This window comes from Numenius arquata, chromosome 2 (genome assembly GCF_964106895.1).
Source record: "Numenius arquata chromosome 2, bNumArq3.hap1.1, whole genome shotgun sequence".
In the NCBI taxonomy this organism is placed as follows: Eukaryota; Metazoa; Chordata; class Aves; order Charadriiformes; family Scolopacidae; genus Numenius; species Numenius arquata.
Genome location: NC_133577.1, coordinates 45,836,679 through 45,864,618, shown reverse-complemented (window position 1 = coordinate 45,864,618; position 27,940 = coordinate 45,836,679). Strand labels below are relative to the sequence as shown.

The 27,940-nt window shown below is 37.9% G+C and overlaps 1 protein-coding gene across 1 annotated transcript in view; it reads right to left on the bottom strand.

Annotated features, from left to right (window-relative positions):
* Positions 1 to 27,904, bottom strand: part of IARS2 (isoleucyl-tRNA synthetase 2, mitochondrial) — a 28,854-nt gene extending 950 nt beyond the window's left edge. Inside the window, exons 1-21 of the mRNA XM_074166846.1 lie at positions 27,666 to 27,904; positions 27,077 to 27,199; positions 25,831 to 25,987; positions 24,595 to 24,743; positions 24,454 to 24,503; positions 24,246 to 24,355; positions 24,070 to 24,160; positions 23,568 to 23,683; positions 21,922 to 22,091; positions 20,912 to 21,002; positions 20,552 to 20,703; positions 19,360 to 19,520; positions 11,662 to 11,764; positions 10,946 to 11,039; positions 5,464 to 5,572; positions 4,565 to 4,667; positions 3,413 to 3,538; positions 2,867 to 2,998; positions 2,088 to 2,194; positions 1,033 to 1,178; positions 683 to 873 (exon numbers count right to left, since the gene is read on the bottom strand). Of these exons, the coding sequence (XP_074022947.1) occupies positions 683 to 873; positions 1,033 to 1,178; positions 2,088 to 2,194; positions 2,867 to 2,998; positions 3,413 to 3,538; positions 4,565 to 4,667; positions 5,464 to 5,572; positions 10,946 to 11,039; positions 11,662 to 11,764; positions 19,360 to 19,520; positions 20,552 to 20,703; positions 20,912 to 21,002; positions 21,922 to 22,091; positions 23,568 to 23,683; positions 24,070 to 24,160; positions 24,246 to 24,355; positions 24,454 to 24,503; positions 24,595 to 24,743; positions 25,831 to 25,987; positions 27,077 to 27,199; positions 27,666 to 27,896 (2,712 nt within the window). The 5' untranslated portion in view covers positions 27,897 to 27,904. The remainder of the gene's footprint in view (positions 1 to 682; positions 874 to 1,032; positions 1,179 to 2,087; positions 2,195 to 2,866; positions 2,999 to 3,412; positions 3,539 to 4,564; positions 4,668 to 5,463; positions 5,573 to 10,945; positions 11,040 to 11,661; positions 11,765 to 19,359; positions 19,521 to 20,551; positions 20,704 to 20,911; positions 21,003 to 21,921; positions 22,092 to 23,567; positions 23,684 to 24,069; positions 24,161 to 24,245; positions 24,356 to 24,453; positions 24,504 to 24,594; positions 24,744 to 25,830; positions 25,988 to 27,076; positions 27,200 to 27,665) is intronic.
* Between the last annotated feature and the right edge of the window lie 36 nt (positions 27,905 to 27,940).

The following is a 27,940-nucleotide window of genomic DNA, read 5'->3' as shown; positions in this document are numbered from 1 at the left end:
CCGAGAGCCTAATTTACTTACTCCTGCCAGGGCAGGAGTACAGGCTTGAACAGCAGTTTCCTGGGTTTCCTCTGCAGACATTTTCAAGTCATTTTGAACCTCAGCCCTGGTGAGACACATCTGCAGTGCTGGGTCCAGTTCTGAGCTCCCTGGTGAAAGAGAGATGTGAACTTACAGCGTGAGTCCAGCAAAGGGCCAAAAAGATGATGAAGGACTGGAGCACATCTTGTATGAGGAGAGGCTGGGAGCTGGGACTGCTCAGCCAAGAAAAGAGAAGGCTCAGGGGAATCTTATTAGTATACAGGTACCTGATGGCAGGGTGTAATGAAGATAGAGCACGGCACTTCTGGTGCTGCCCAGTGTCAGGAAAAGAGGCAACAGAAATTGTACGAGGAAATTCTAAGAAAACCCAAACCCACTTTTTTTTTTTTTTTTTACTGTGAGGGTGGTCAAACAGTGGCACAGGCAGCCCAGAGAGGCTGTGAAGTGTCCACCTCAGAGTATTCAAAAACCAACCAGACACAGTACTGGGCAACCTGCTCTAGCTGAGCCAGGCTATACAATGTACACTCCAGCAGCCCCTTCCAACCTCAACCATTCTGTGATTTTCTGGCAAGTACAAACCAGAAGGAAGTTTACAGAAATTTTTGCAGACAACACTATTCTTGGTTGCATTTTTTACCTCCATTAATTCAAACAGCAATCCCGGCTCAATTACAATGACGACTTCATATTCCAAGGCATTCTTGCCAGAAATGGACCCAAGGAAAGAGTCCCTCATCGCACATGCACCTTCTATTGCTTCCTCAATGCCAGGCTTCTTCCACGCAGAGCTTACGTTAATCCAGCCAGTACGAAACACACCCTCCGAGTCTTGAAAGCAAAGCAAGGAAATTTTAATTCAGTGTCTTTCTATTCAAGCGTTTGTTAAAGAAATAAAAAAAGACAGGCATATCTCTGTATTTGCATTCCTTTAACTGTGCAATTAAACAGTGCACTAAAAGAAGTCCTTAGAAATTATATGTGCTTTACCTTTCTTATAAGGGAGGTGCTGGAAAACCTCCTCTGCCAAGTGAGGAAGAATTGGTGCAAAGGATCGGACTACGACATCTAAAGCCTCTGCTAGCACAGTTTGACACGAACGACGCTTTGGGTCTTTTTCTTCTTCACAATAGAGCCTGCAAGACAGAGATGAAAGGTGGGAAGTATTTGTATGTTCATGTTACTCCTCTTGCTCAAGAGCCGTACTTTCAAGACTGCCACTGAAAGTACAGAAGTCTGACCTAACTTGCTTTCCTAAGGAAAGCTTTTCCTAATTGCCCTTCCCAGGCAAGCACAGTGGTGTAGGTACCACAGGACCACTTGCACATGCAGCCACATTTTGTCACAGGAAAGGAGATTTTTTTGTACATGGCGCATTAGTTTCTTTATTTGTACAGAAGAGAGTCTTTTCTCAGGGAGGTGAGCCTCCAGCTCTGTTAGTCCTTTGTTCTAGTTCATCTATCAAATTTAGCATTAGGGCTTTTTTTCTGTTTTTCCTCCCTTTACTTTCATTGTGGAAACTAAATAGCAGTATAATGCCCCATCAGTATAACCCCCTACCTCCTCCCTCCATTAAAACAGCCCTTTCAAAATTTACAAAGCTATCAGTCATGTCCTCAGGATTCTTTACCTGTTTTTTAGATCAGTGAAAGACATTACGTCACCCAGGTAAGTGCTAAAAGCCCTTCTCCCTACCTTCCCAAATTCAAATGCACGCACTTCTAGGTAGAAGTACAGATCCAAGAATCTATCTTTAAAACTTTTATTTCGTTTTAAATGCGTACGCTTGATTGATTGCCTTCCAGAACGATTCAGTGCCCCTAGTGGACAGAATATAGAGGCACACTGAGGACAGAAATACTCGGCTGAAAGCTGCTAAGTCTCCACCCGTGTGCTTTTACTGCACTACAGCACAATATATAACTGAGAAATGTTCTCCGAGATAGCTGTATTCACTCAGCTTTCGCCTGGAATGTTAGTGCCTCCATCTCAAACTGATTAACTTGGGTTTTTTTCCCTTTTAAAGGCAGCAGTAATGAACTTACCTGTCTTTGATTGTACTGAAATAAAAGTTAGACAAGTTTCTGGAACAGAATGCTTGCAATAATCGAACAACTTTGCTATAATCATATTCTTTGTATGCTTCTGTAACCTGGGAAAGGGAGCAGAGAGAGATAAGAACAGTGTAGCAATTTTCATCACATGGCATACAATGACAACCCCTGATGAACCTGAAGTTACAGAAACTGTGGTGAGTGACACAAGGTCTGGGAGCATCTTTTCTTTATAAAGTTGTTGGAGAGGGGGGACAAAAAAAAAGTTAATTTGGTGAACAATCAGGACAAAGAGATAATTTCAATTCAAATTTGAGGGGAGAGGACAGGGGGAACCCCAGAAATCATGCCCATACTTCCTCATTCAGCAGAACAGTTCTGAGTATATGACAGAGATGACTAAATTTTGGACTACAGCACATTTCCAAAGCTCTAGAAGTTGGGGGGGGGAGGTTCGTGTTTGGTGGTTGCTTTTTTTATTATCCTTTTCTAACCATTTCTGAAGACTTCTAATTTGAGGCCTTGGGCAGGGGGGAAGTGGGAAAAACTGGCAGATACCAAAACCGATTTAAGAATGTTAAAAACAAAGCCTTCCTCTCAAAAGTTGAAACGGGCTTAATGGCGTGCACAGCACATCAAAGAAGCCTTTGTGGTCCTAATTTGCCTAGTTGACATATACTCTTTACTTGCACTTAAAAGAATTTTCCCTAGAGGATATAACCAATGAAAAATTTTACACATATATTAATCTAAATACAATTTACCCCTACCTTGCTCCCATAATCTTGCAATAAATGCAGCATGTACTGATCTACTATGTACATCTCTGTTGGAGGGATGGAATCGGTTTCTGGATTGAAGCCAGCCATGTTTCCCAGCATGAAGCGTAGTGTATTCCGAAGCTAGAAATAAACCAGACATTAATGTCCTGCACTTTAGATGAAAGCACTTTAGATGAAACAAAAAATTGTAATATTCTATAATGGATTAACTAAAGTCGACTCTTTTTCAAAATGGCAGTTTGAATAGTTATGGAAGTACTATGAAGAACATCTGCCAAAAGGACCTATATAAAAGTAAAAAGAAGACTGGCTATTACCAAAGCATGCTACAAAACCCAGTCTTTTCCTTAGTGCACTTCACTATTTGATCCACAGATGTGAAAAGCAGTAGTACCTACCTAAATGAGTTTGGAAAAGCTTTCTTTAGTCTAACGATTGAAAAGCTTTGACATGAATTCTACTCAGCCAACATCAAACTAAATATAAAGAGGACCTGTCATTAGAATGAAGAGCATTAAGGCATTTGGCTCTTACCTTGTTGATATCATCTCTTGCAGCATTAAGTACAACAGGCCCAATCAGCACCTCAGTAAAAACATTAGATTCTGCCACCCACCAGCGGAGAACATCGGCACCGTATGGAGGATCCTTGGTGTGATCCTAAGTGGAGACAGAAAAACATATAAGTAAAACTGCTGGTGGTCCTGCCGCACGGTCAGGAGGGCAATTCCGTATTGTCAGTGCTGCAAATACACCTTTAAGCGTGCCCAGAAGGCCACTGTATTTGGAGGCCTTCACCCTCTTCTAGCAAGATTTACTGTTAAGCCAGGGCTAAAATATACAATATATACTCGCAGCAGTCTGTGTATGGGCAACGGTAGAACTCGGATAAACCGAGATAAACATTTTACAGCCTTGAATCCTCTGAACACTTAACATTAAAACAGCAACGTTAATATCTAAAACTACATACTTCTTTTTTCCCTTCAGATTGTTTTTCACCCTGTTTCCAACTCTGAAAATGGCTTCTCTCCTTTTTGAATGGATAGAAACTAATGTGTGTTTTATTGAATCAGATAAGCAAGCCTTTGTAAGGATGGATTCTTTTGTCTACAGAGCTGCGAAATCTGCTCAGCAGCCTCAGAAAGAGCAACAGCAGGACTGGGGAGGGGAAAAAAATTCAGAGCACCACCTGCAGTGCAGCCTGACCATGGAATGAAGCAAGTTTCCAGGGTCAATAAACAGCCCAGGCTGAGAGCAGTCAGACTGCTGGGGTGCAACTACTGCTCTGACTGCTGTACTGCTCGGCTCAGCTCGTAGGTTTCAGTTTGAAAGCAAAGGTTAATTATTTTAATTTTTTTTTTAATCCTTCCCTGCCATTCCATCAACAGTGCTCTCAAGTGAAAAGAAACCATTCTACACCTTCTATACAGTGCATTTTCTTTTCTTTTAACACAAAACAAAAAAAAGTTGGGTTTTTTTAGGCAATGCAGCTGAAGCAAAACAACTCAAGGTTTTTACTCCAGGCAAATGGAAGTGCAGCGTAGCCAAAGTCTTTAGAAAAGCTTCACAGAGTTCTGCTACATGACAGCTGTTTAGAAAAACACAAGACACAAGACAGTTGCAGAACCTGATAGTGAAAAATTGTAACTAGTGATTCTAAGAAACTCAAGAGCTCTGACTTACTTCACCTCCATTGATTACTACATCAGGGTCAACCACGTTGCCAATAGATTTAGACATCTTCTCCCCTTTCTCACCAAGAGTAAATCCATGAACTACCAGAGTCCTGAAGAAAAAAATTTAGTGAAAACAAAATCCCAGAAAAAAACCAAACAACCAAACCTACATTAAGAATGCATTTGTAATGAGGATATTTGTAAGTCAAAACATACAGAAATCCTCTGTTTCGGTAAGCCTGAGACTTCATCTGTTGAGTTCAACCAACCATGAATACGCTGCACTACCATCCGAGTAGCGCATACTGTTTTATTTTCCCCATTTATCTAGGGCACACGTATTTCAAATGAATTCAAGACTACAGTATTATTTACTCTTGAAGCCACTACATTTCCCCAAATTGCACAGCCTCCTTGCAACTGACTTGCATTACCCTTTCCTATGCTTTTCATCTTAAAGGGACAAACAGTATGTCACAGCTCCAGCATAAGACCTGCACACAGTCATTGAATTCCTTACAGTCTAACATTCAATTCACAAGTCGGTGATCTGAAGAGATTTTCATACTCCCATAATAATCCCTTTGATTATCGGAGTGAGAGAGATGGCAAAAGAACGGACCTTTTCTCTTCTATATAGGATATACCCATATATACCTATTCTGTTATAACAGGATATATCAGAATGACTGAGAAAGAAAACATCTATTAAAATCATGATGGAAAAAAATTTAAACAGTCCATTACAATTCTAACTTGAGAAAAACTTTATACTGAAAATTTCAGAACATAAATCAAATACTTAATAATGGCGTGGTTCCTCTTGTTTATGCACTACTGCCACAGTACCAAAAGCCCAATATTTAATAAATGAACTAGCAATGTGTTTGTAATCCATGCACTTACTTATATGGTGCTTTTTTCCTTGCTGCCACGCTGGTTAATAGAGAGGATTGAAACCAACCTCCCAGTTGGTCTTTTCCTTCAAGGTATGTATCTGCTCTTTGCTCTGCACCTTTAAAAACAGAAGATTTTTTTTTTTGTTTTAAGTATCAGCCTGTATCTTCAAACAATTAATACACTTAACAGAAAGTCTCTGAAAGTGATTACTAAAACTTACTCTGCTCTTTAAAGCCAGTAGATAAGTTGCTTTTACAAATAGTGAACATGGTACATGCGATTCATTAATATCACAGTTTTTTAAAAATACAAGACTCGCTGAACTCCAAAATTTAACAACTAAGCTTGCTTTCCCCCAAACAAAATAATAAATTTTGAAAACAGAAGCCATCATGCTCAGAGCACTTCTTATGAAGTTCTCAAAATACTTTCCAAGTACTCCTAAACCAACTGAAGGACCCAAGAAAAGATCACATACTTTGGAAGTAATAAAAATCTATGCTATAACCTGAAACTTCATCAGTTGGGAATTACTCAGGATACACGTCACAGAGGTAACATGCCTGACTAGCCTGTGAAAGGCACCAGGTATTTTTTGAAGAGACCAGGAAGCTTTGGCAGTAACCGCAGCTCACCTGCGACAGAATTTACATTTCTGGTCACCGGTGTTTCAGGAAGGTTAAAAATTTCAGGAAAGGGTTAAGACAACAAGGGAAACAGAAGGCCTGTTGTGGGAGAGAGGGGTCTGGAGGAGCGTGGCTTCTTTAGTTTACACATGTGAAGGCGAAGTGGAAATACTCTCTATAAATACAAAAAAAAAAAAAAAAAAAAAGGAATGGTGGAGAAGAACAACTGGAGCGAATGAGCACTCTTGGCATGAGAGAAACAATGGGCTACAAGACACAGACTGGGCGTTAGCTGACTGCACGTGGAAAGCAGAAGAGCACACCCAGTTTTCCCAAGGGGCTGAAAGAGGGCAGCAAACCTTCAATGGCTTTACTGGTGGAATTCAGTCACTGTACAAAAAGGGTACAAGATTTGTTGACTCATGAAATCCCTCTTTGTCCTAAACAATCCCAGACGGGTCACCATCAGAGTAAGAATAGGATAATGTTGAGCGCAGCAGAACATGCAAGTCAAAGCCTACAAATGCGCAACATTATACACATATCTGGCAGGAATTTAGTTTTGATTCTAAAAGCTGGTGGTGTAATTTTCCAGATACTCAGACAACAGTTTCTGTCCTCAAGTTTTTATCTCCTAGCTCCTTTTACCCTCCTCCTGGGACCCCTAAGACAATGCTTCTTTCTGCTGCTGGCACACTTGATTTATTTGTTTAACTTAATGGAAGTTTCGATAATTAGATCCATCCTGCAATAAAAGGAAGTTCAACATTACAAAGGTCAAGGCCATGCAGTTCCAACTAGCACAGGAAAAATGTGTGGGTGGTTTTTAACACATTTGTTCATTCCTTCAAGAAAATCTACAAAGAGTTTGGGTTTTAAAAGTAGAGTAAGTAGAGATCAGCCTTTAACAGAACCCAAATAATTGTGAGGACAGGATAAAAAAAGAATAGTTGTGGTAAGGTGGAAAATAACAGTGGAAAATCTGTAGCAGCAGCAGCGACACACTTCTTATTTACAACTAGTTTACTAGCCACTGGTTTTAGAGAAGTGAACTTTTCATGGAAATGCCAGTAGTTACAACTTAGAGGAGAGAAGAATTTAAACAAACAACTGATTACAAATAGCAAACTATTGGTCTTTTCTGACAGGAACTAGTGCATCTGGCAGGCTGGCTAATGTGGCTTACACAGCTAATGGAGGAATCAACATTTTATCTCTGTAAAATACAAACACGGGTTTTGCATATACAAAGCCTGCCTTTTAAGTGCACAGGTAGCTTCCCTAACTCAGTTTCATTAAAGTTGCAATGGTTAGATACAAATTAATTAGAACAGTGTCCACGTTTCTTTGTAAATGGAAGAGTACGTCCAAGAACCCAGAAGAGACTTCTCAGTTGTTTTTTTTTTACACGGAGGTATAGTACATAGGTCATTAAAGAGAATTACAATTTATGATCCTTCTGGTTTGGATTTCAAGATTCCATATCTTTGATCTTACAGACTTTGACTTTTAGATTAAACGTATTGTATTTTAATGCCAGGAATGAATCAGCTAAGATAAATTCAAGTCTCTCAGTCAGCACAAAAGTTTAAAGGCTTAGATAGGTAAGTTGTAAAATAATCACACTCATTCAGTTAAATATTAGCCAATAAGATAGGGAAAAAAGTTATGATGCTGAAAACTACTATCATTGCAATACAAGACTATGGGTAAAAGCTGTGTGACTTCTACCAACAGCGTATCACATTGCAGTACAGTCCAGTGTGCATTTTGATATGAAATATTTTGAAAAATAATAATCTTAAGTTTGTAGTGCAGAAGGCAATCTGCCCATGAGGAAAACGTCAAGACTTGTAAGAGAATTTTAAGACAGAAAAGAATTCTCCAACATGGATACTCCAAAGACAGCTACTGAAATAAGCACTGAACACAAACTGAATTTCAAACAAAGAAAAGAAAAAAAAGTCGTAGGCACTACAGCACTGAGTATTCAAAAATCAGCAAATGCTTCTGAACCAGATTTTATTTTTATCAGACCTTCATTTTGGAGGCATGGTGTTAACACTCTTCTACCTCACAGCACTACTGTGAAATGAATTTATTCACGTATGAAACACTGACATAAAATTTTAACGTTGCGCAAAATAATACGGAAACTGTTCTTTCAAAAAATATTTGAGGCATGTGTAGCAAGACATAAACAGGATTAGACAGCACAACAATAAACTGTTCAGTGAAAACAAGTATTAGGCAAACAGAGCATCAACAAAGCAAATTGTAGCCCAAAAAACTTTAGTAGCAGTGGGGTTTTTCAGCGCACATTGCACAGGTGGATCTGCTCTCAGAGATTCAAGCAGGGTAGTAAATTTATTTTACCGACAATCCAGTTATAACTGTTCGGTTTTGGTTTTGTGACTACAGTAGCTAAATATTTTATCTTAGCGTGTAAGTCACACCTTCCTAGCTGCTATGTCATTTAGCTCAAAGTGGTACCTTTGATAATCCTAGGCTGAAAAAAGGAAGCCAACTGTAATTTAATGAAAAAAGAGCAATTTAAAGTCACTTCCATCAGAACTACGCCCCACATCTGGTAGGAAAAGAAGCAGGGCAAGCATCAGAAATCCAACTGTATGCATTCATCTGTGATTTAGGCCCACTGAGCTTGCTGTCACCAAGCAATTCCTTTAACCTCATATTGCAGAATCCCCCTCTCCTCTTCCTCCTCCCCACCCTTTTCCTAACCTACCATGTCTTTTGAAATTGCAATCTGGCAATCAGCTACAAGGATGAATTCTATAACTACTCCATCTCCTCTAATAAGCTCAGACACAGCTAGTTAAAGTCCAGTGAAAACTCAGGCCTGAGTTCCCCAAGCTGCAGAGATGTTGAAGAGAACAACTTATTTTTGTGAGACTGGAACTGGCAGGGAAATCTATAGCGCTGTTTATTTCTGCTTGTTACTAACAGACATCATGGATTTATAATTTTCAATAATTTGAGTTCATGGCAGAGTGAAACAGTTATAAACATCAGTCTCACAGTTTCAGCCATTTATTATATACTCCATTAACTCATGTGCTGTGAAAGAAACACTGCCGTGTGGGACACTGTCATCAGAAGGTCAGCAATAACTGCTGTTATCACTGATCTCCTACTACAAAATTAACAGGTAGCATGTCAGCTTCCATGTGACTCTGTGCTTTCACGAGTTTGATCCACAGGAGTTCTTCCTGTTGTGACATTCTCTCAGCGATTTTGGATTTCTCCACAGATTTCATCAATTTTTCCCCAAAAGTACTTTGGTAAAGAATCCCATCAGTTCGCCTGTTTGTAAGCCTTGCCAATTATTTTTATCGGCATAGGAAGAAGTTCTGCAAAAAGTTTTAAAAGCTGGAACATATTGGGAAATACAAGACAAAACTATTCAGTCAACAACTTCTCTTGCAAAGTGCATTTTGTATAAAGGGTAAATTAAAACAGCAATTTCATATGAAGCACTGAAACTGTACTTCCACTACTGGCAGTGGCTGGGAGCCTCAATTACACAGGAAAAAAGGTAATGGCAACTTTGGTGTCATTTCTGAAGATAAAGAGACGTACAAGATTACACTGCTTGTTAGTCGCTCCCCCAACTTTTGAACCAGTAGGGCCACTCCAGTCATGTCAGACAGCAAAAGAAGATGCCCTACACACACAAAGTTCCAGCAAGTTTCATGAAAACAGATGACTAGATAGAGAGGAGGAACTTTTAATAGTTCCGTGAAAGAAGTCTGTACTGTGAAAGACCCAACATTTATTAGACGTTACAGAATCCATATGGGAGCCTTACACAAATTAACAGTGAATCATGAGTCTTGATTCTGCTATTTCTTATTAGACATGATGTCTTCCCACTACGCGGGGATAGAGGTAGTTTTTGCATACTGAGGTATTGAGCCCTTAGAGTATGTAACTGTGCACATAAAATACCACTACTATGTTATACCTTTCAGAACCAAATCGGAAACATTTTTGAAGAGTATGAACTTTAACATATGTAAAGGTCTTCTAGAAAATGAATGTTTGCTGATGGTACTGTTGCCTGACCACGTTGCTAAGAAATAAAACCTCTGGTACTAACGTGTTTTATAATTCAACAAGATTGTTATCACGCAATTGTGTACTGAGGGTTTAAAGTCCAACAGACTTGATGTATGGTCCAGACTCCTCCTTCAGAAAGGACTCCTGACTTTGGACTATCCTCCAGGCAAACAGCGTGTATTTTATGTATTTGTATAAAAATACGTATCTGCTACCTGCTGAGTAGCAACTACTGGCAGTAGGAGCTATAAATAGCATACAGCAAGTATAAATATTTTAAGGCAAAATATACTGCTTTAGTTACTGAAAGCAATCAGAAGTGAAAAACGGCACCTACACTGTTAAAATTATAAAACTTAGATTCAGCAGCTGATCTCAATTTTGTTCCGCTTCAAATAGCATGCATGAGCACAAACTGAAATTTGTTAACTGAAAATAATTCAAGAGTTACCAACTAGCAGCAAAGTACCGTGGCCGTTTGTGTCATGAAAATTCTATACTCAAAACAAATATGTTCTGATTAGAAGATACATGGCATGCCACGTGGCAGAATCAGTCAGAATAGAACGCTAGAAAAATCTCAACTTCAACTACGCTGAAAATGAGTTTGACAACATTAAACCCTTATCTTTACAAGCAAAAGCTATTTTACAAGAAGTCACAGCCAGTTTGCTGCTGGCATAATCTAACTCAGTTCTGCTGATACCAACACCATCATGCAAAACAGTTATATTTTGTTCTCCAAGTATTTTAAAAGAAAGATCAACATAGTAATTCTGTACCTTCCAAAACGTGAGCCCAGGAAGTTCCACTGTCAAACCAAATATCTAGGACATCCTGTCCCTTGACATAATCCAAAACATCGTGACCACCAGCCTATTAGAAAAACAATCATTAAATAATGCAAATAGAATACTTAGTATCAGCAATGCTTTTCAAAGCTAGAAATAAAGTAGATTTGGTTTCTGGACAAGTTTTGGACAGGATCTGCTACCAACTTTGTGAGTGAATGCAAAATAATTTAGATAATTTTTCACAATAGTTTTCAGATAATTCATAATAACGAAAACCCAGAACAGACCAAGGAAAAATTACCAAAAAAACCCTGAGATAGCACAGTAATACTACAGTTTGCATGCTAGCTTAAGAACACAATTGTTAAAGGAACAATAAAAACTTAGGAAGAACTAAATAAAAATTCTTATCTATTTTAATGGCAAAGACTTAATATATATTTGGGCTCATAATTTGATTAATTAAGATGTTGCTTTCCTCCTGAACTAAAAGGAGGAGGATGGAGATCTTTGCCCTGAATTCACGGCACAAATCTGATTGTGTGCATTTTGCCATACTCAGATCTCACTTTCTGATTTTCATAGGATACGTTCTCATGAAGGTACAAGTTTGAAAAGCATCATGGGAACATATGTAGGTTTTATATTATTTCCCATCACTGAACTGTCTCAAGCATCTTCTGTACTTGAAGTAAAAAAATTACCTTCACTACAGCCTCTTTTGATAGCAGCTGTTCAATAGGAAGGGTCCACCACGCATCTGTTCCTTGCTGCTCCACTATTTTGATGACATCTGTGATAGTTTCACTGGGTTAGAAGGAAAAAAAGGGTTTATGAATCAATGAGTTAATCATACCTTTCTACAAGTATCCCAGATCCAAAGTGGTGAGATGTACTGATAAAGAGATCAAGCTATTTAAAGCTGTGATTTTCTGCCCATATTAAAAAGACTTCCTACTTTTGTCTTCCAAGATGGGTAGGATCGTGTAAAACCTGGATATACAGAAACCCGCTGCTTCTACAAATACTCAATAACTGGGCACTTGGAAAAGATGCCAGCAGCTTGAAAACTTTTGAAATCCATTTCACTTGCTATTTCTTGACCTCGAATTTACAGGAACCAAACAACTATTTCCCCCCGAAATATTTGCTCTTTTTGAAAACAGACTTCTTTTCTCCACTGGATAGAGACCTTGCGAACTCACGTGGAAATGGAGAGTTAGGAAATGGCAGCATTTTGAATAACGTACTGGTTGCCTGGATTCCCCCTTTTTAGCAATATATTTTTTAAATGGTAAGAAAGATATATATATCTATCTCTAAAAATCCACATATATATATATAAGTATATTCATCCCAATAATGAGGGAAGCTGAAACTTCTGTACCCAGTAGAGGAGTGATGTAAACAACCATTCAACATACACCCTGAAGACAATATATCAGTTCATATGGCATAACATCAGCCAGGACAAAGGTCCTGAAATAAATAGATACTACAGAAATAAGAAAAAAAAAGAACACCTAAGCATTTTTTTTCTGATGTGAGCAGATAACACAACCACAAGGAGTGCGGTTCTGTGCACTATTTATGACACATTCAATTGATGTTCCCAGTACATAAGGCTATGGGGAATTGCTTGTTAATGTAATTAAATGCCAAGTCTAGAGATAAATTAAGATAGCTTAAAAACCAAAACTAAACCCCCACACTTTGTCTTGTGGACTCACAAAGCACTTACTAAAAGAGGTGATTTTTAAGACATCTGCTGTATTTAAGGAGTACTGCAGGTCATCATGACCTGCCAATTTCAAACAAAACCCACTGCGTTAACCAAGCCACCAGAGATTTGTTTTTAACTCAAGAAATGAAGATTTAATCAATTAACTAACTTCTTGGCACAGTAGTGTGAAAGGGGAAAAAGTAAAATAATGGCAGAATTATCTTGAAAACACAAAAGGCAGATGATAAAACTTCTTCAGCATCATCACTCAGTTTTGCATTTGGACTTCAGCACAGTATTTTTTTCTGCACTGCTAATAAATTGAGCTACATCACTACAACATTTAGTGGACTCCTCCACATGGAGTTTAAGCATGAAAACCCATGTTCTCCAAGAAGATACAGAACAAATTTTTACTTAATTACACGACATGAGGTGCAACAGTAAGAAAATGCAGTTTTGCTCTTGATTGTGCGAATAAAATGGCAATGACCAATTAATGCAAAACTGTTAGTCTATCAATCATCAATTAATCAATTTACTTTGCAAAGTAAATTCCTGTAGAATGTCCCAGCAGGTTTTCTGGAGAGAAAATCCACTGACCAGTAACACTCGCAAAGCAACAGCCAGCTAGCACACCACCACTGTTCTTACCCTTTCAGACCATGAGTATCATTCACCTTCCAGCTTAATGAGGATAGGACACAATTTATGGCTTTGCAATATATCTGCTAACATTTATCTCGGTAAAACAACATTTGGGAGCTCCGATTCTGAATGGTAGCTTTTCCTTTCAGAAATATTTACACAGAGGCCTATTTGCCTGTACTTCCAGTTGTGAAGTGTTACTTCTCCAAGACAACAGCAAACAACAGCTCCAGTCCTGGCAGATAGCTGGAAAGTATCCCTTATGTATTGCCTCCTTCAGGCGGAATCTTCGAATTCGGAAAGCTCTCAGGAAAAAAACAAATAAACCAAGGAGAAGTTTGTTTATCTAAGCCCAGACTTAACTATTTCACTGACATTTCTTTCTCTTGTGGTGTCAGTACCTTCCACTGGCTTTACACCCACACCTTCCATGATGACACGTGATGACAATGACTGTAGTACCTGGAAACACTTCAGAAAAAGCAACACACAACATTATTTTTCACTCCTTGCCAACAGAAGGCTCCATCTCTGATTCTTCTCAAACACACTATCAGTGTATTTTTAACGGTAAGTAGCTGTCTTCAAGTGACTAGTTCAAAAGCTCTCTCCACAGTCTCAATGCTGTCCTGTTACTGGCCAAGTCTTACCCATGAAAGTCACCAGCAGAAGACAGAGTAGCAAAATTAGAAAGAGAATGATTTACCCTAAATACGTGCTTATTAACACATAAAGTGTCAGTGCATGTTGAGTGATTCATGGAAGAATTAATTCAGTGTTTAGCTAATGGCTCTGGCATCAAATCAGAGCCAGAAAATTCTTCTAATCCAGAATCGTACCCATAACTAGTATAGAAAAGTTACCAGTGTGCCCTATGAAGCAAGTAGCAAATTTAAACAGGAACTAAGGTTGTCATCTTCCTAACTCTTCCATATTGCAAATACACTCCAGTGAAGAGACATAAACTCTAGGGATTAATTCATTTTCAACCTATACATTTCTAAAGCATTCAACAGGTATTTGATGGTATCAATGTTTGTAGGGATTTTTAAAAGCTGATAAATCCAGCTACAGACCAAAACTAACAGCTACGTTTGACAACATGTAGAAAAATACTCTTAACAATGTTTTCCAGCAACTGCATGGATTCAGCTTGATCACAGCAAAAATCTCAGTTTGTCAGGCGTTCTGAGTTTTAAGTAAAGGAGACACAGCTTGAAGTGCCACCACTTTTCTGACATTGTAACTGTTAATTGCAATGACATCTCTCCTCAGTGGAAGAGACAGTGATTAAGGTCAGGCCTATCACACAAATATTTGGAGAAACTAACAAGGGGGGTGGACCTGAAACACTGTGTTACTGCCAACTGTATTACCTGTAGTGAGGATGAACTGTTCTACTTTCCATGGGAGGTGGTGGGAGGGACAAGGAGGAAATAAAACCTCCTTATCAATCTCCCTTGGGAAACCATCATAAAACGACTGCCTTCATTTACAGTAAGTATCACCAATGCTGCACAACAGTTGCCTACCATTGTAAATACACCATTACTACGAAACATACTATGGACTAACATTTTACCAAGTGCATTGCTATGCAATGCAAAGGCTTAAAATATTAATTTTTGAAGGGTAGAATTATTGTAAAGACACATTTTCGTGACACGTGAACTAACAGAAACGATTATGCTACAGATAAAAGTTTTCAGACAACTAGAAGGTCAGACTGGTGCTATCAATCACTTACAAGAAACAGAGTCAGTGACTGTGAGGTCAACCTGTTATTAATATTCTCAAAATTCTAGCATAGTTTCAAATCAAGTAATGAAAACATTTTAGCAGCGCAAATCTTTTTCATTATATTCAGTTTCCCTAGGGAATAAAAATGAACATTAATAGGCAAGTATTAAAAGCCAAGAGGAGACAGTTAAGACCAAAGATTTCCAGGATACTGTTTCAACAAATACTTCTTCCTCCTACAGTTTGAAAAATCCAAGACAAGGAAACAAACTAAAAAAAAAACTCCTGTTCCTCTAATCTTTTCCCAGGATCCTTATGATTAACTATTAGCTCAAGAGAAATTACTATATTTAAGGTATCTGTATTGTAAGAAGGAAGATTTTTGCAAAGTACTTTTATGTAAGGTGCAAGTGAAAACCACCTTTCTCAAATAACTACTCATCACTTTATAATCTGTGGGCTTCAACGTGAGCATGATAATCCACCGAGTAAGCAATAAACACCATTGTAAAACTTTGCCCTGTATTCATACGCTATCTAGAAGAACTTGCATTACGTGTCACTTGCTACGTTTTAACACTGAAATCCCTACGGCATTTCACGCTACCACGACACCAGCCAATCACTCTGAAGTCTGATATTGATTATGCTGAACACTTATTTAATGTGTTAACAGAAATTAGGCAGCATTAAGATATAGTCAGGAGGAGAAGAATACAGCGCCTGATGTTCTCTCGACCTCTTTTCAAACAACATTAAAGAAGGCAAGTTATCTTCTTTTTTCTGCGAACGTTGATACTGCAGCAGTATTTAGGTTATGGTAAGTTGCAATTGCTTACAAGTCACTGAAATGTCTTAATATTTTAAGAAGCAAATTAAATTGCAGGGTAGCTCTGCTTCAAAAACAGGCTAGGGTTTTCTTTGTCAGAAATTTAAATTACTTGTTAATCAGTCATAGATAAAGGAACAAAAGTTCTCAGGCATTAGAATAATTTTTGCAATAGTACTTATTATTACCAATATCTGAAGAGTGAATTTGTAAAGAAGTTATATACTTCAATTTGACCTCATGCAATATCTCGCATTTATTTCCTGATCTGAGCCTCTAATGGAAATACAAATCTCTCGTTTTACTTTTGAAGCTCTTTCTCTCTTCTCTTCCATGAGTTACAGAATTTCCTAGAATCAGAATGTTTTGTCTTTAAATCTATTAAGTTTTGAAAGTTGATAAACAGTGTGTTTATTTGTGCATGTATTCTATTTAAAGCCTTCTTCCTCCACTCCTTCAGAAAAACCCCACAGAATCTTACCTCCATATTCTTACTGAAAACGGCTATAGTGAAAACATGTTCTCTCTTCTTTCTCTCATATAGGGTTTCGTTTTTCTATAATAATTTTTAAATTCCTGATTACAATATGACGTAATGGTATACTCTACATAAATAATTTAATCATCAGTAGTGCATTAAATTTATAACCACAGACAACAGCATCATACGATTAAATGTCTTGTAGCGCTATGGGGGGCCACAGCGGACAACAGGAAGACTCATGGAGATCTTGCATCAAACTTGTTGCGCACAAGATTACAACCTAGCTCTTGGCTTTCAAGTCAGAAAGACAGGGTTGTTGGTGTGGAAAAAATATTATATATATATATATATATTTTTTTTTTTTTTTTTTTTTAGAGACGAGACGTTGCATCTTAAAAGAGAAGCTTCCTGCAGATTCTCAGGGGAAACTCTCACAGAAGGAAACAGTGGTTTATTTTAGGGATTTAAAAAAAAAAGTCTTTTTACAGGTGACATAAACAGGATCACACAAGATCGACCATTGGTGCTCTCATATGTAACAGCAACTCCATGTGGACTACACTGACTTCCAGTGGAGATGCTGTTACTTTTGATAGCCACTGAAAAACTTCAGAGCAGCTGCTACTGAAAGCACGCTCAGTCAGCATTCCAGGTAAGAAAACAGCTTTTCTTTTGAAATGGGAGTTATTTACTGTTGTTTTAATGATATTAATTATTGACACAATCTGAATATGAAACTTAAGTTTTAGAAATATGAATAGAAATATGTCAACCTACTGTGCTATGATTTTCAAAATGATAATGCAAATGCAACAAAATATTTAGGCGTAGCTGTTTATTTCAATAAGAACTGGTGTCCAGGAAAATGACCTATGAATTGACAGACTGCTTTTTAAATTTGCCTGTCATTTCTATAGGCCAATATTCTGTGCACTTTTCCTACTCTGGTTACAGAAGTCTGCTACAGCTAACTTCAAGTATTTCATGAGTGTTCTACAGTTTTCTTTCACCTCTACTGTAAAATAGAAGTGAAGCATACTGACTATAAACAAGCACCAGAAGCTGTCAGTCAAATGAAATAAACCTATTTTTCAAGCATATTGGATGTCTCTGTTTTTTTCCCCTGATCAGATCTAACCAAACATGCCATACTGTCCCTTTGTTCACTCACCTACAGGCGACTGCTTGGCCAATACCTACACACAAAGGCTAAGTTGTTAAACTATTGCAGAGTTTATCGCATCCAATTGCCACATATCATACAACTGCAGCAATAATCTCACACAGCTCAAGCACTTACAAAAGACAAGCTTTTTAACACAAGTCACTGGTTTTCAAGGTAATTTTACTACAACCTAAAGGAATTCCCATGCATCCATCCTTTCTAAGTGCTTTCTGTACCAGCTGAGTCAACTCCTCTATGTTCTGAAGGAGCTTTTGCTTCATGGTGCCCTTCATGTTTGACTGCCAACAGCTAAACTGCTTTTCATTACACTCTTACTTTGTTGTTAAACCACATATTTAACAGTTTTAAGCAAGCGCAAGTAACACACTGAAGCCTACTCCGCAGACAGACTACAATAAGCATTCCTCAGAAATTGTAGTTTTTTTAATGTGAACATATACTTACTTTTTAACACGCTAACAGTTTTTACACCCCACAGAGTCTCATCCCTGTATTTCCTGATGTACATCAGCATTATTCAAATAATATAAACGACTACAGTTACCGTGGTCTTTTCTCACAGTTATTTCCTACTGTGAGAGAGTCAAAGTACAGATCTGTGCACCTACACACCCAGTCAGGTGAAGCTAAGGACTAACTGCCTAAAGCCCATTCCCTCCTCTCCACACCCTAAGCCTCACTTACTACTATACTTATGTGCTTAGTCCAGCCTCTGGAAAACACACTGGACTCTCTGCAGTATATTTATTCAACACCAGAATAAAAAAAAGTTCTGCAACACTATGTAAGTTCATCTCCAACTATGCAATCTTATTATTCATAATGAAATTGCACTAACAGTTGTAAGTTTAAATAAAATAAAAAAAAAAAGTTGTAACGTTAAATAAAATAAATAAATAAATAAAACGGAGTGACGCTACCGTATCTCAAGACAGAAAACAATTATGGAAATACACAATGAATCTGGAGCTCCACGATACTATTTTTATGAAGTAATCTCTTAGAGGATATTCATAATTGAAAACCTCTGTTCCCCAAAGGGATAAAAGCAGAACTCTCTTACTCCTTAAAAGACAGAAAAAGATCATATTTGGTTGAGTTTTCTTGTTCTAAAGCACAGCTTGGATTTCCTCCGCATTACTTTGTCTGAAATTCCTGAAATGCAGTGTTTGCAATATCTGGCCATTGCAAGATGGCAGAATAAGGCTAGCATCTGAAGCTTTAGACACATCAAATCATAAACCTAAAGGTCACTTTCTTACATTTATTGAAGCTGACTCTTCAAATACACTAATGTTATTTTGAAACAAAGTGCAGTTATTTATTCTGCAACTGATCTGGTTATTCCACTTCAGATTATCCCATTGTCACTTATTCAATTGCAAAAAGTTATTTTGACAAAATACCTGTATTGTTCAATTTACTGTCCTACAATTACAGTGGCAATATATTCTAACTACAACTTGCATTTTAGTCCTTGCTTAAATGTAAAGGCCAGTGATTACTAGCAGCTCACTTAAATTGAAGATGAAGGACGAAAGCAGCAAATACTATCAAGGGGACTTTTCAGGTAACTTAAGTATCTAAGTAAATTGATTCCTATTTTTCACCTACGAGTCACCTTCAGCAATGAGTTTTTGATTGTCTGAATTTATAGCTGAATTAGCTCTGTGTTTAAACAATCACAAGCAAAAGCATGTATTTATACTTAAATAGTTAGAAGTTTTATAATATTGTGCAACCACAGCAGTGGTGTTCTTTCATTTTTCAGCATATAAAGCTAGACAAATACCTGTTCATCAAGCATTCTCCTGTGTTCTTCTGATAAAAAACAGGAATTGGAACACCCCAACATCTTTGCCGTGATATACACCAAAACGTCCTTCTGTCCAGCATTTCAAGCATTCTGTTCGCTGCAGACGTAGGGATAACTTTCACTTTTTTCAGCACTTCCTATAAAGCAGACAGGGAATTATTGAACACACTAGCATTCAGACAAACACTCTTTATGCTACCAGTAAAAAAAGGAACAGGTCTACACTCCCACTCCCAGTATTGAATAACCTGTTCTTGGGTAACTGCTACATTTACTTTGTTTACTTCACCGCATCATTGCTCTTCTACAACACACTTCAAACGCTGTATATACTGTACATTTTCCCACACAGCGACCAATGCTTTTTTGCCAGCTCTGATTCTCTAGCAGATGCACCCTAAAGTGAGTTAGAAAAGGCATCAGTATCTCTATCTGAAGTTTAATAGCTCACTGTGTATTGTGCTGCTGTCTACTTTGAAATACTACCTTGTATGATATACCAGTATACCAGTATGACACATTATTAGAGTGTTGGCTACCACTCACTCCCAACTCCACTGAATAACCATCATATTTTCCTTCATTCTATATAAAGATGAATACGGAATAAACACCTCATGTCCTACTTAGAAAGAAACCACTGTTACCCAAGACAGACTAAGGTGCTGGTCTAATTTTTCTGTGTGGATGTACATAATTTCAAAGAGCACTGCACATTAAGAAAAATATGTTTTAAAGTTATTTAAAATAGGACTGTGGCAAAATTAATAGGGGAACACACAAAGATGTCTGGCCATGCAAGGCTACCATAACAACAAAGGTAATTTTAAGAGTGATAAAATTGTCTCTTCTTGAAGAGACAATTCCTTGAAAAATTGTACTTTTAGAAATTTTGGGAAAAAAAAGTCAATAGCTGTAAGAAACTTATACAACTTCTGTAAATACAATGAAGAAATATGTCAGTCAATACATTTATCCTGGATTATATCAATACTGACAAAAAAATGACAATGTTCATCACTTCTACAAATAACTAACCCTTTTCAACTACTGTTTGCAAACCCTAGAGAAGAACATATTCTAGAGTGAGCTACAGCAAGATTGTTTTGCCGATTCCAAATGGCATCAGCTCTCTTTAAATGTCCCATAAGAAAGAAAAATTATATACCTGTGCTGTAGCCTTCACACTTGCTGTGTTTACAAACCACTGTTTGCTAGCACGAATAATCATTGGTTTTTTAGTCCTCCAGTCATAGGGGTAACTGTGCACAAATTTCTCCTCTTTTAACAAACTCCCAGCTGCTTGAAGCATCTGAATGACTGAGAGAAAAAACGAGGCAAGATTAATATCTGATTTGAGTATAATGCTACTTGTAACCTCAATTAATTCATTTCCATGATCAACACATAACAAGAAGTGCTTCTACCTCATCCATATTCAAAATGTGTTCAGTTTATACGAACCCTCAAAATATACCTGCATGAATGTACCCGTAGAGTAACAAATGGCTAAACATCAAATACTCACCAGCTTCATTCCCCTCTTCAAGGACGTTCTTGTTTTGAAGTTCAGGACCTGCAGCTTCAGTAAAAAAACCGCCTTCATCCACAAGGCAATCCTTAAAATAAATATGTTAATCGTGTCAATAAAACCATGTGGCAATTAATTACTTTTTTTGGTATTCAAAAGTGAGTTAAGTACTCTGCTGAGTAACTACTTTTCTGATGAATAGCAAGGTATGTTATGTTTAGGTACATTTCAGATTTAGTGAACTGCAATTTAGTAATCTACCAGGCAAGTGTATTTTATGTATCAGAAGAAATGAGCACCATTACGTTTACAGATATACAACTGTCTTATATCAACTCACTGGCTAGTATTTCAATGACTTTCCAAATTAACAATGAAAACCAAAACCAAACAAACAAAACTTCAAGACAAATCCTAACCTCAAAAAAACCCCAATGAGAAGTATGAGTATAATAAGGTTTTGGAACATCTCAAGAGTCACCTCTTTAAAAAAAGGTAAAAGAGAAAAAGAATACTGTGCAACTTCCTTTCCATCAAATCCAAACTGATTACGCATAACTAAACTGTATTTATGTATGCGTTTAAAACCAGATTTGCTGAAAAAGATTAGTAATAATGACCTATATAATTGGCGATTTACTGGTCTGCAAGATAAAGCTTTAAAAGCCAGTTCTGAGTATTGAGAGCCCACATCTGAGAATTGTCTGCATTATCCTTTCAAAAACCACAAGAACAAAAACACAGAGAGAGAATAGAAATCAGGTTCTATTCTACTACTTCCCTGTAAGCTTTAATTAGCAGATGGATGAAAAACGTCACCCTTTTATTTTGATACACACTTTTTTAAGATTAGTCCTGCATTCCTGCAGGCCATTACTGATACTCCCACTTATCTGAATGCTTCAAAACATTTTCAAGTTTTATGCACAAATTACAACAGTCATCTTAGTGGCACCTAATCAAACAGTTGCAGGAAATCAAGAGCAACAGCTGAAAAAATAAAGTACCGTGGGTAGCTGATGGTGGGAAGCTACGTTGTAATCTTCCATACCATGAGCTGGGGCTGTGTGAACTAATCCTGTTCCTTTTGCCATTGTCACGTGATTTGCTGGTAACAGAGGAGAGACTCTACCAGGAATTGTGGGATGAGCACAAGAGCCATCTGCCAAATCTGCACCTGGGGGCAAACATGGAACAATTGATCAGCAATCGTATGCACAGGATACTATTCAGAGGTACTGCTTCTCTATCTTGTTTGTGGGTTCCCTTCCAAATACTTTTAAATTCTTTATGTTGTTAATCTTGCGCACAGACCTTTTCCTTTGAAGAAACAAGTTTTTCTTCTACCTTAGACAATGATATTCTGTTAGTAGTCCACATATTCCCATTCCTTGGGGACCACTATCCCAGTGTTCCAGAAACAGATCTCAATAATGATTTAGTAGGCTAAAAACCTTGAATTTGGGATCTATTCCTAGTTTTGCCACTAAGTGCAAATATTACCATGAAGCATTCATTTAAATTCTCCAAGATACATACAAATAAAGGGAGTACAGCACGAATGAAGCTAGTGGCAACTTAAGGTTAAAAAAGCCACTGAAGAAATCAGTAGTAAAAGCCTTGCTGTACGTCAAGAATCACAGAGCTTGAGGAAAGCTTCATATGACAAAATGGCCTTCGTTGAATGCTTTCTTAGAAGGAACATTTTTAGGAACTGCTGTCAGTTAGGTAAACAAATACAGAAAGGTAAGAAATGTAACATTGCTTAATACATAGGAAGATTACAAGAACAGGTTCTAATAATTTATTTTCAAGAAAGTCCAACTCTACTGTTGCACATTATCTGCAAATCATGTGATTCAAGAAGGTAGAACCTGCGAGAACACCGCCAGGTAATCTTACCATTAGGTAAAACAAGATTATGAAGCAGAAACAGAAAAAGTCACATAGGAACAGGTTTCTCACCTCCTTTAGATACACACATATCCAGCACTGAATCACTGATAAAGGCAAATGAATAAAGTTCAGAGATGGCACATTAAATCCCAACTCATGACACTAAATCGGAAATCTGTCTATCGCTATGCAGTTTGTTAGGACGCAATCTTAACTGGTTTAGTTTGCCGGTACGGACAACAGTCACCTACAATACCTCAATAGTCTTCATGGTTACGGTACTTAAGACACATACTAACAATGAAAAACTTGGAAAGTAACACGAAATGACAACAGCAGCTTATAGCACTACCTATTCTACCACACTAGGCAATTTCAATAGTTTTCATAGAATTTAGCAATCAGAAAGTCAGCAAGCATACTTGTAATTAGCCTCTTGTTCTCATCAGCAAGGGATGAGAAAGACAGACAAACTGCATTCAGTATAATTAAGATTTTCACCCTGAACAGACTTCCACTCTGTGTTTAAGTTTTCCAACCGTGAATCCAGATTTTAAAGAGTACTTTTAAATCTACAGATGAAAATTTCAGCTACAATACACCGATACAAAGTCTGACAGATTACTGCTCCCCTTTGTATTATTTTAGTGAAGCACTTTCTCAAAACATAAACAAACATAATAATATATCCAAACGGAAGCAGTTTTCAGACACCTACAAGCAGATTTCTAAGCAACTTAACAACATTAAAGCCTACCTTTGCATGTTGACATAACCTCAAACTGTGTGTCCAAAACAGCAGCTGTAGATTCAACTCTATCTGCAGCTAGAATGAAGTGTTCACCAGTAGTTGTACATTTCACAATTGCATACCTACAATGCAAGCATATATTTGTGATACTAAATAACTATAAACACCATAAAGCTACAAATTGTTTAAAAGTTCCATCTCTAAAAGACAGCAAAAAAATGTTTAATATCTACACGTCCAATTCACTCTTAAATCTCAAAAGAATTTAAAGATAATGTAACTTTAGGAAGAAGTATCTTAAAAAAAAAAAAACAAATGAAAGCAGAAATAAATATAGTAACAGAGATATAGAACAAAGCTTACAATTGAGTCAAAAAAAAAAAAAAAACCACAAAAAAGATGGCTTAAATAAAATGTAACGGTAGTCCACCCAGGACTTTTTAACTTTGCTGATAAATATTGATAAGTACTAATGCAGATCACTGAACCAAGCCAAAGACACACATACTCTGAATCTGGCATGTAACAAACTGCTTGATTGGATGGCACAGTCCAAGGCTGCGTGGTCCAGACTAGCACACTTGCAGGGGCCGATCCATCTACAGATGCAAATGAGAAGTACCTTACTTACAATTATAACAAAAATAAAAGCTAAGGGTCTTAAAATCGATACAGAAGTCATACCTATCACAGAAGTCAGCTTAGGTGGTGACTTTAATAGGGGAAATTTCATATACACAGATCGACTGACATGTTGCTCATTGTATTCAAGCTCTGCTTCAGCCAAGGCTGTTCTGGGTAGATATCAATCGTAAGTTAACACACTTGAACATGAAAACCTATTGATACTGTTGCTAAAATTTTGAAGATTAAATAGTAAGTTGATTCTTACTTTGATGAAGGGGACCAGAACACAGGTTTATAGTCCTGATAAATGTAACCCTAAAGGAAAGGAAGGGGGGCGGGGAAAGAAAGTTAGGAGAATCGAAGCTTATGACATATCAAAACACACTTCAAGAGAAGTTCAACATACCTTATCATACATTTTATAGAAGACTCTCAGCTGGTTTGCTTCATACTTTGGATCAAACGTATGGTAGCAGTTAGCCCAATCTGCCATTACACCCCAACGAATGAAGGCGGATTTCTGTTTCTCAATTGCTCTTTCTGCAAATTCTCTGGCTGAAAGGAATACTTCCATTAAGCATATGGCTTAACCCACTAAGATCAACATAATACCATTTAAAGTATGCTATTGATGTTTTTTAGAAAAGCCTGAAATGAACAGATTGAAGCTATTACTGATGTGGATTAAATAGATTATTATGAATCCAAAAATATACATATTTCGGAAATGTAGCTACCTACAGTAATTGCAAAGAGTAAAAAGATTCAGGTGTGGCATTGTTTGGACTAATACGGGGACATACAGCACACATCTCTAAAATATAAATGTTCTTTTTAAGGAAGAAGGAGGGAAAAAAAAAGGCAGATTTAGTTATGAAGAACAATTTCTCAAAATGTGTTCTCAAATAACATAAAATAAATAAGAGTGAAAATTAACCACCTCTGCTGATGCTGATCCAAACTTTCCAAAGCAACATATATCTGAAAATAAGTTAGCCCATTTCATTGCCACAATTTCAAGATAAAGCAGTTTAAATTGCTCACTACAAATAGCTTTGCAGCTGAATGTTGATGTCTTTCAATAATTTCAAATACCGTATGTATTTCCTAAAAACGGTTACCATATAATACAGACTAACTTTCTCTGAAAGAATCACCCCCATAGTTTTGTGGTATTGTTAAAAACACAGTCAACAAATACATTCCTACTTATGATACTGAGCCAAGCTGTTCTGATGAAGCCTGATTTTTATATACGTCTATTTAGCTTATTAAATTCCGTCTTTGAAAACCGAAAGGATGGTGATCTGATAAATAACAGTTTCATGCCACTACACAGTTAAGCAAAGTAGAAATCCAAATCCTCTGCCCTCCTCCTGTTTTTTAAAACCCATGGTCAATGCTATGCGTGTTCATTACAGCAACAAGTCAAGCCTGTGTTCAATTATCCCATTTCATAAGATTACATTGTACTCAATCTGCTTGGCAAATACATAGAGGGATCATAGAAAACGTCACCAACAGCAAATAGAAAAGCCCACAATAAAGTATAAAAGCTATATATAAAGCATGAAATACAAGATATGATGTGCAAATACTTAAGCCAACATTTTCTATAAAGATATTGCAAACACTAATCTACCTCTCTGTCGTATTTCCATTGGTGAAAGATTTTCAGCTCCTTTGACTTCTGACAATGCCTTCAACTCGATTGGCAATCCATGACAATCCCATCCTGGCACATAATGTACCTTACAACCTCGCATCACGTAGAAACGATTAGTGATGTCTTTCAAAATCTGAAAAGACACAAGGGTCTGTTATCACTTTAGCTCCCTCATGTGGAATAGCTATATTATTAACTAAGGTAGTCGTATAAAAAAACCACACACAACTATAAATGAAAATTTATAATGCAGCCTTTTAAGATACTGCATTTGTGATTTTTCTTGTCCATCATTTTGTATTTTGGCAGAACCTCAAAGGACCTCTGACCAAAGGAATTCACATTCACTAGAATGGAAAGCTACAGTTTATAAACTTGCAAGATCTGAAGTGAATAAATCCTACTTGCTCTCATTTCTAAAACATTGAGCTGGATCTACAGTCTTGGCCTAGTGCATACCATTGACACATTTTTTTTAGATGATCACATATCAAAAACCATTTTCAGATGGCCAGGCTTTAGCACTAGTACCGTAAGAAGCTGTGGCTCACGTTTTAGTCTTTTCCACTTTGTAGCATCTGTTACACTGTCATTCTCAGGACTGAATCTAAACACATCCAAATGTATTTAGAAGTATTATTTCAAAGTTGAAATTTATATTTTAAAAGCCATCAACATTTGGTCATTGTGGTTCCACTGAGGATACCCAGATAAAATAAATGCAACATAACAAACTTACAAAATGCTCAAAGGATAAAAGAACAGCAAGGCACAGCTCACCCATGCATTACAGCAACACTGTTATGTATACACATATAGAAATATACACTCACTTGTGTGCATGTGTGGTAAGTTCAATACATGAATAAACTGTACGTTTAACATTGCTTAGGAGTGAAGGCTGAAATTTCTCTAAAAGAAAAAAAAAAAAAAAAAAAGAGTTCTCCCTTTACTGAAATATTCAGCCTCATAAATGAGCGCTCAGCATATAGGTACCACATACTGGTACACAATATTTATGCCATGGTATAGTATCTGTGTGTCACTGTGGTATCATACAGTATCTATGTAACTGTGTCATTTGTTTTTTAAAAGCTCCGTCTACCAAAATACCGAACACTTTAAAGTGTTATTGATTTAAATAAGAATGGAGAACACACAGCACATTACGGGAAGTATTTACCACTTCAAAACAGCAGAGTATGAACGAGCAAATATTTACTTTATTTAATGCATGGCCAACATGAGGGTCTCCATTGGCATAAGGCGGTCCATCGTGAAGACAAAATTCCTGCTTTGTTTTCCTTTGTCGTTGCCATGAATACAGCTCTGAAAACCCACACTTCTGTAGAGACAACAACAACACCTAAATCAGCACAGGCCTCAGCACTTCCAAAAAGTTTGAATTTTGACTTCATAGTAAACATATACTGAAAAGAAACAAACACGGAGAGTCAACTTTTCTAACTCTTAAACTGAAGACGTTAGCGGTTCAAAACTACTAAAAAAGCCCAAGACAGGCACAATACTAAGCCTCACATCACTACTCTGGCTCTCCGCTATCAGGAGGGCCGTTGCTCTTTCTCCAAACGAAGCGGTAACAAACTGGAGAGGCACTAGGCTATAAATAACTAACCACCTAAAGATCCGAGCCCTTCACCTTCCCCCACAGCTCCCGCAGGCTGCCCGCCCAGGCACCCGCCAAGGCCCACACGGACGCGCAGCAACGGCGGGCCGGAAAACAAACCCCCGCCGCTGGGCCCAGGGCACCGCACGCCGCGGGCGAGCCAGCCCCGGCCTCGGCCCGCTACCTGCTGCGTCTCCACCTCGGTCTCGGGCTGCAGCCGCCCCGGTAGCTGCGCGGGGAAGTTGCTGCGAGGGAGCAGCACCCTGTCCCGGTACTGGGAGTCCTGCCGGCTCTCCGCCACGGGCTGCTGGCTGTTGGCTTCCGAGGCGGCGGAGCGCGCCCAGCCCCGGGCGAGCCCCGCCCGGGCCCGCAGCCCGGGCCAGGCCAGCGGCGGCGTCCGCCAGGCCCAAAACATCCTTACGGGCCCCCTGCGACGCGCGGTGAGGAAACACTTCCGCC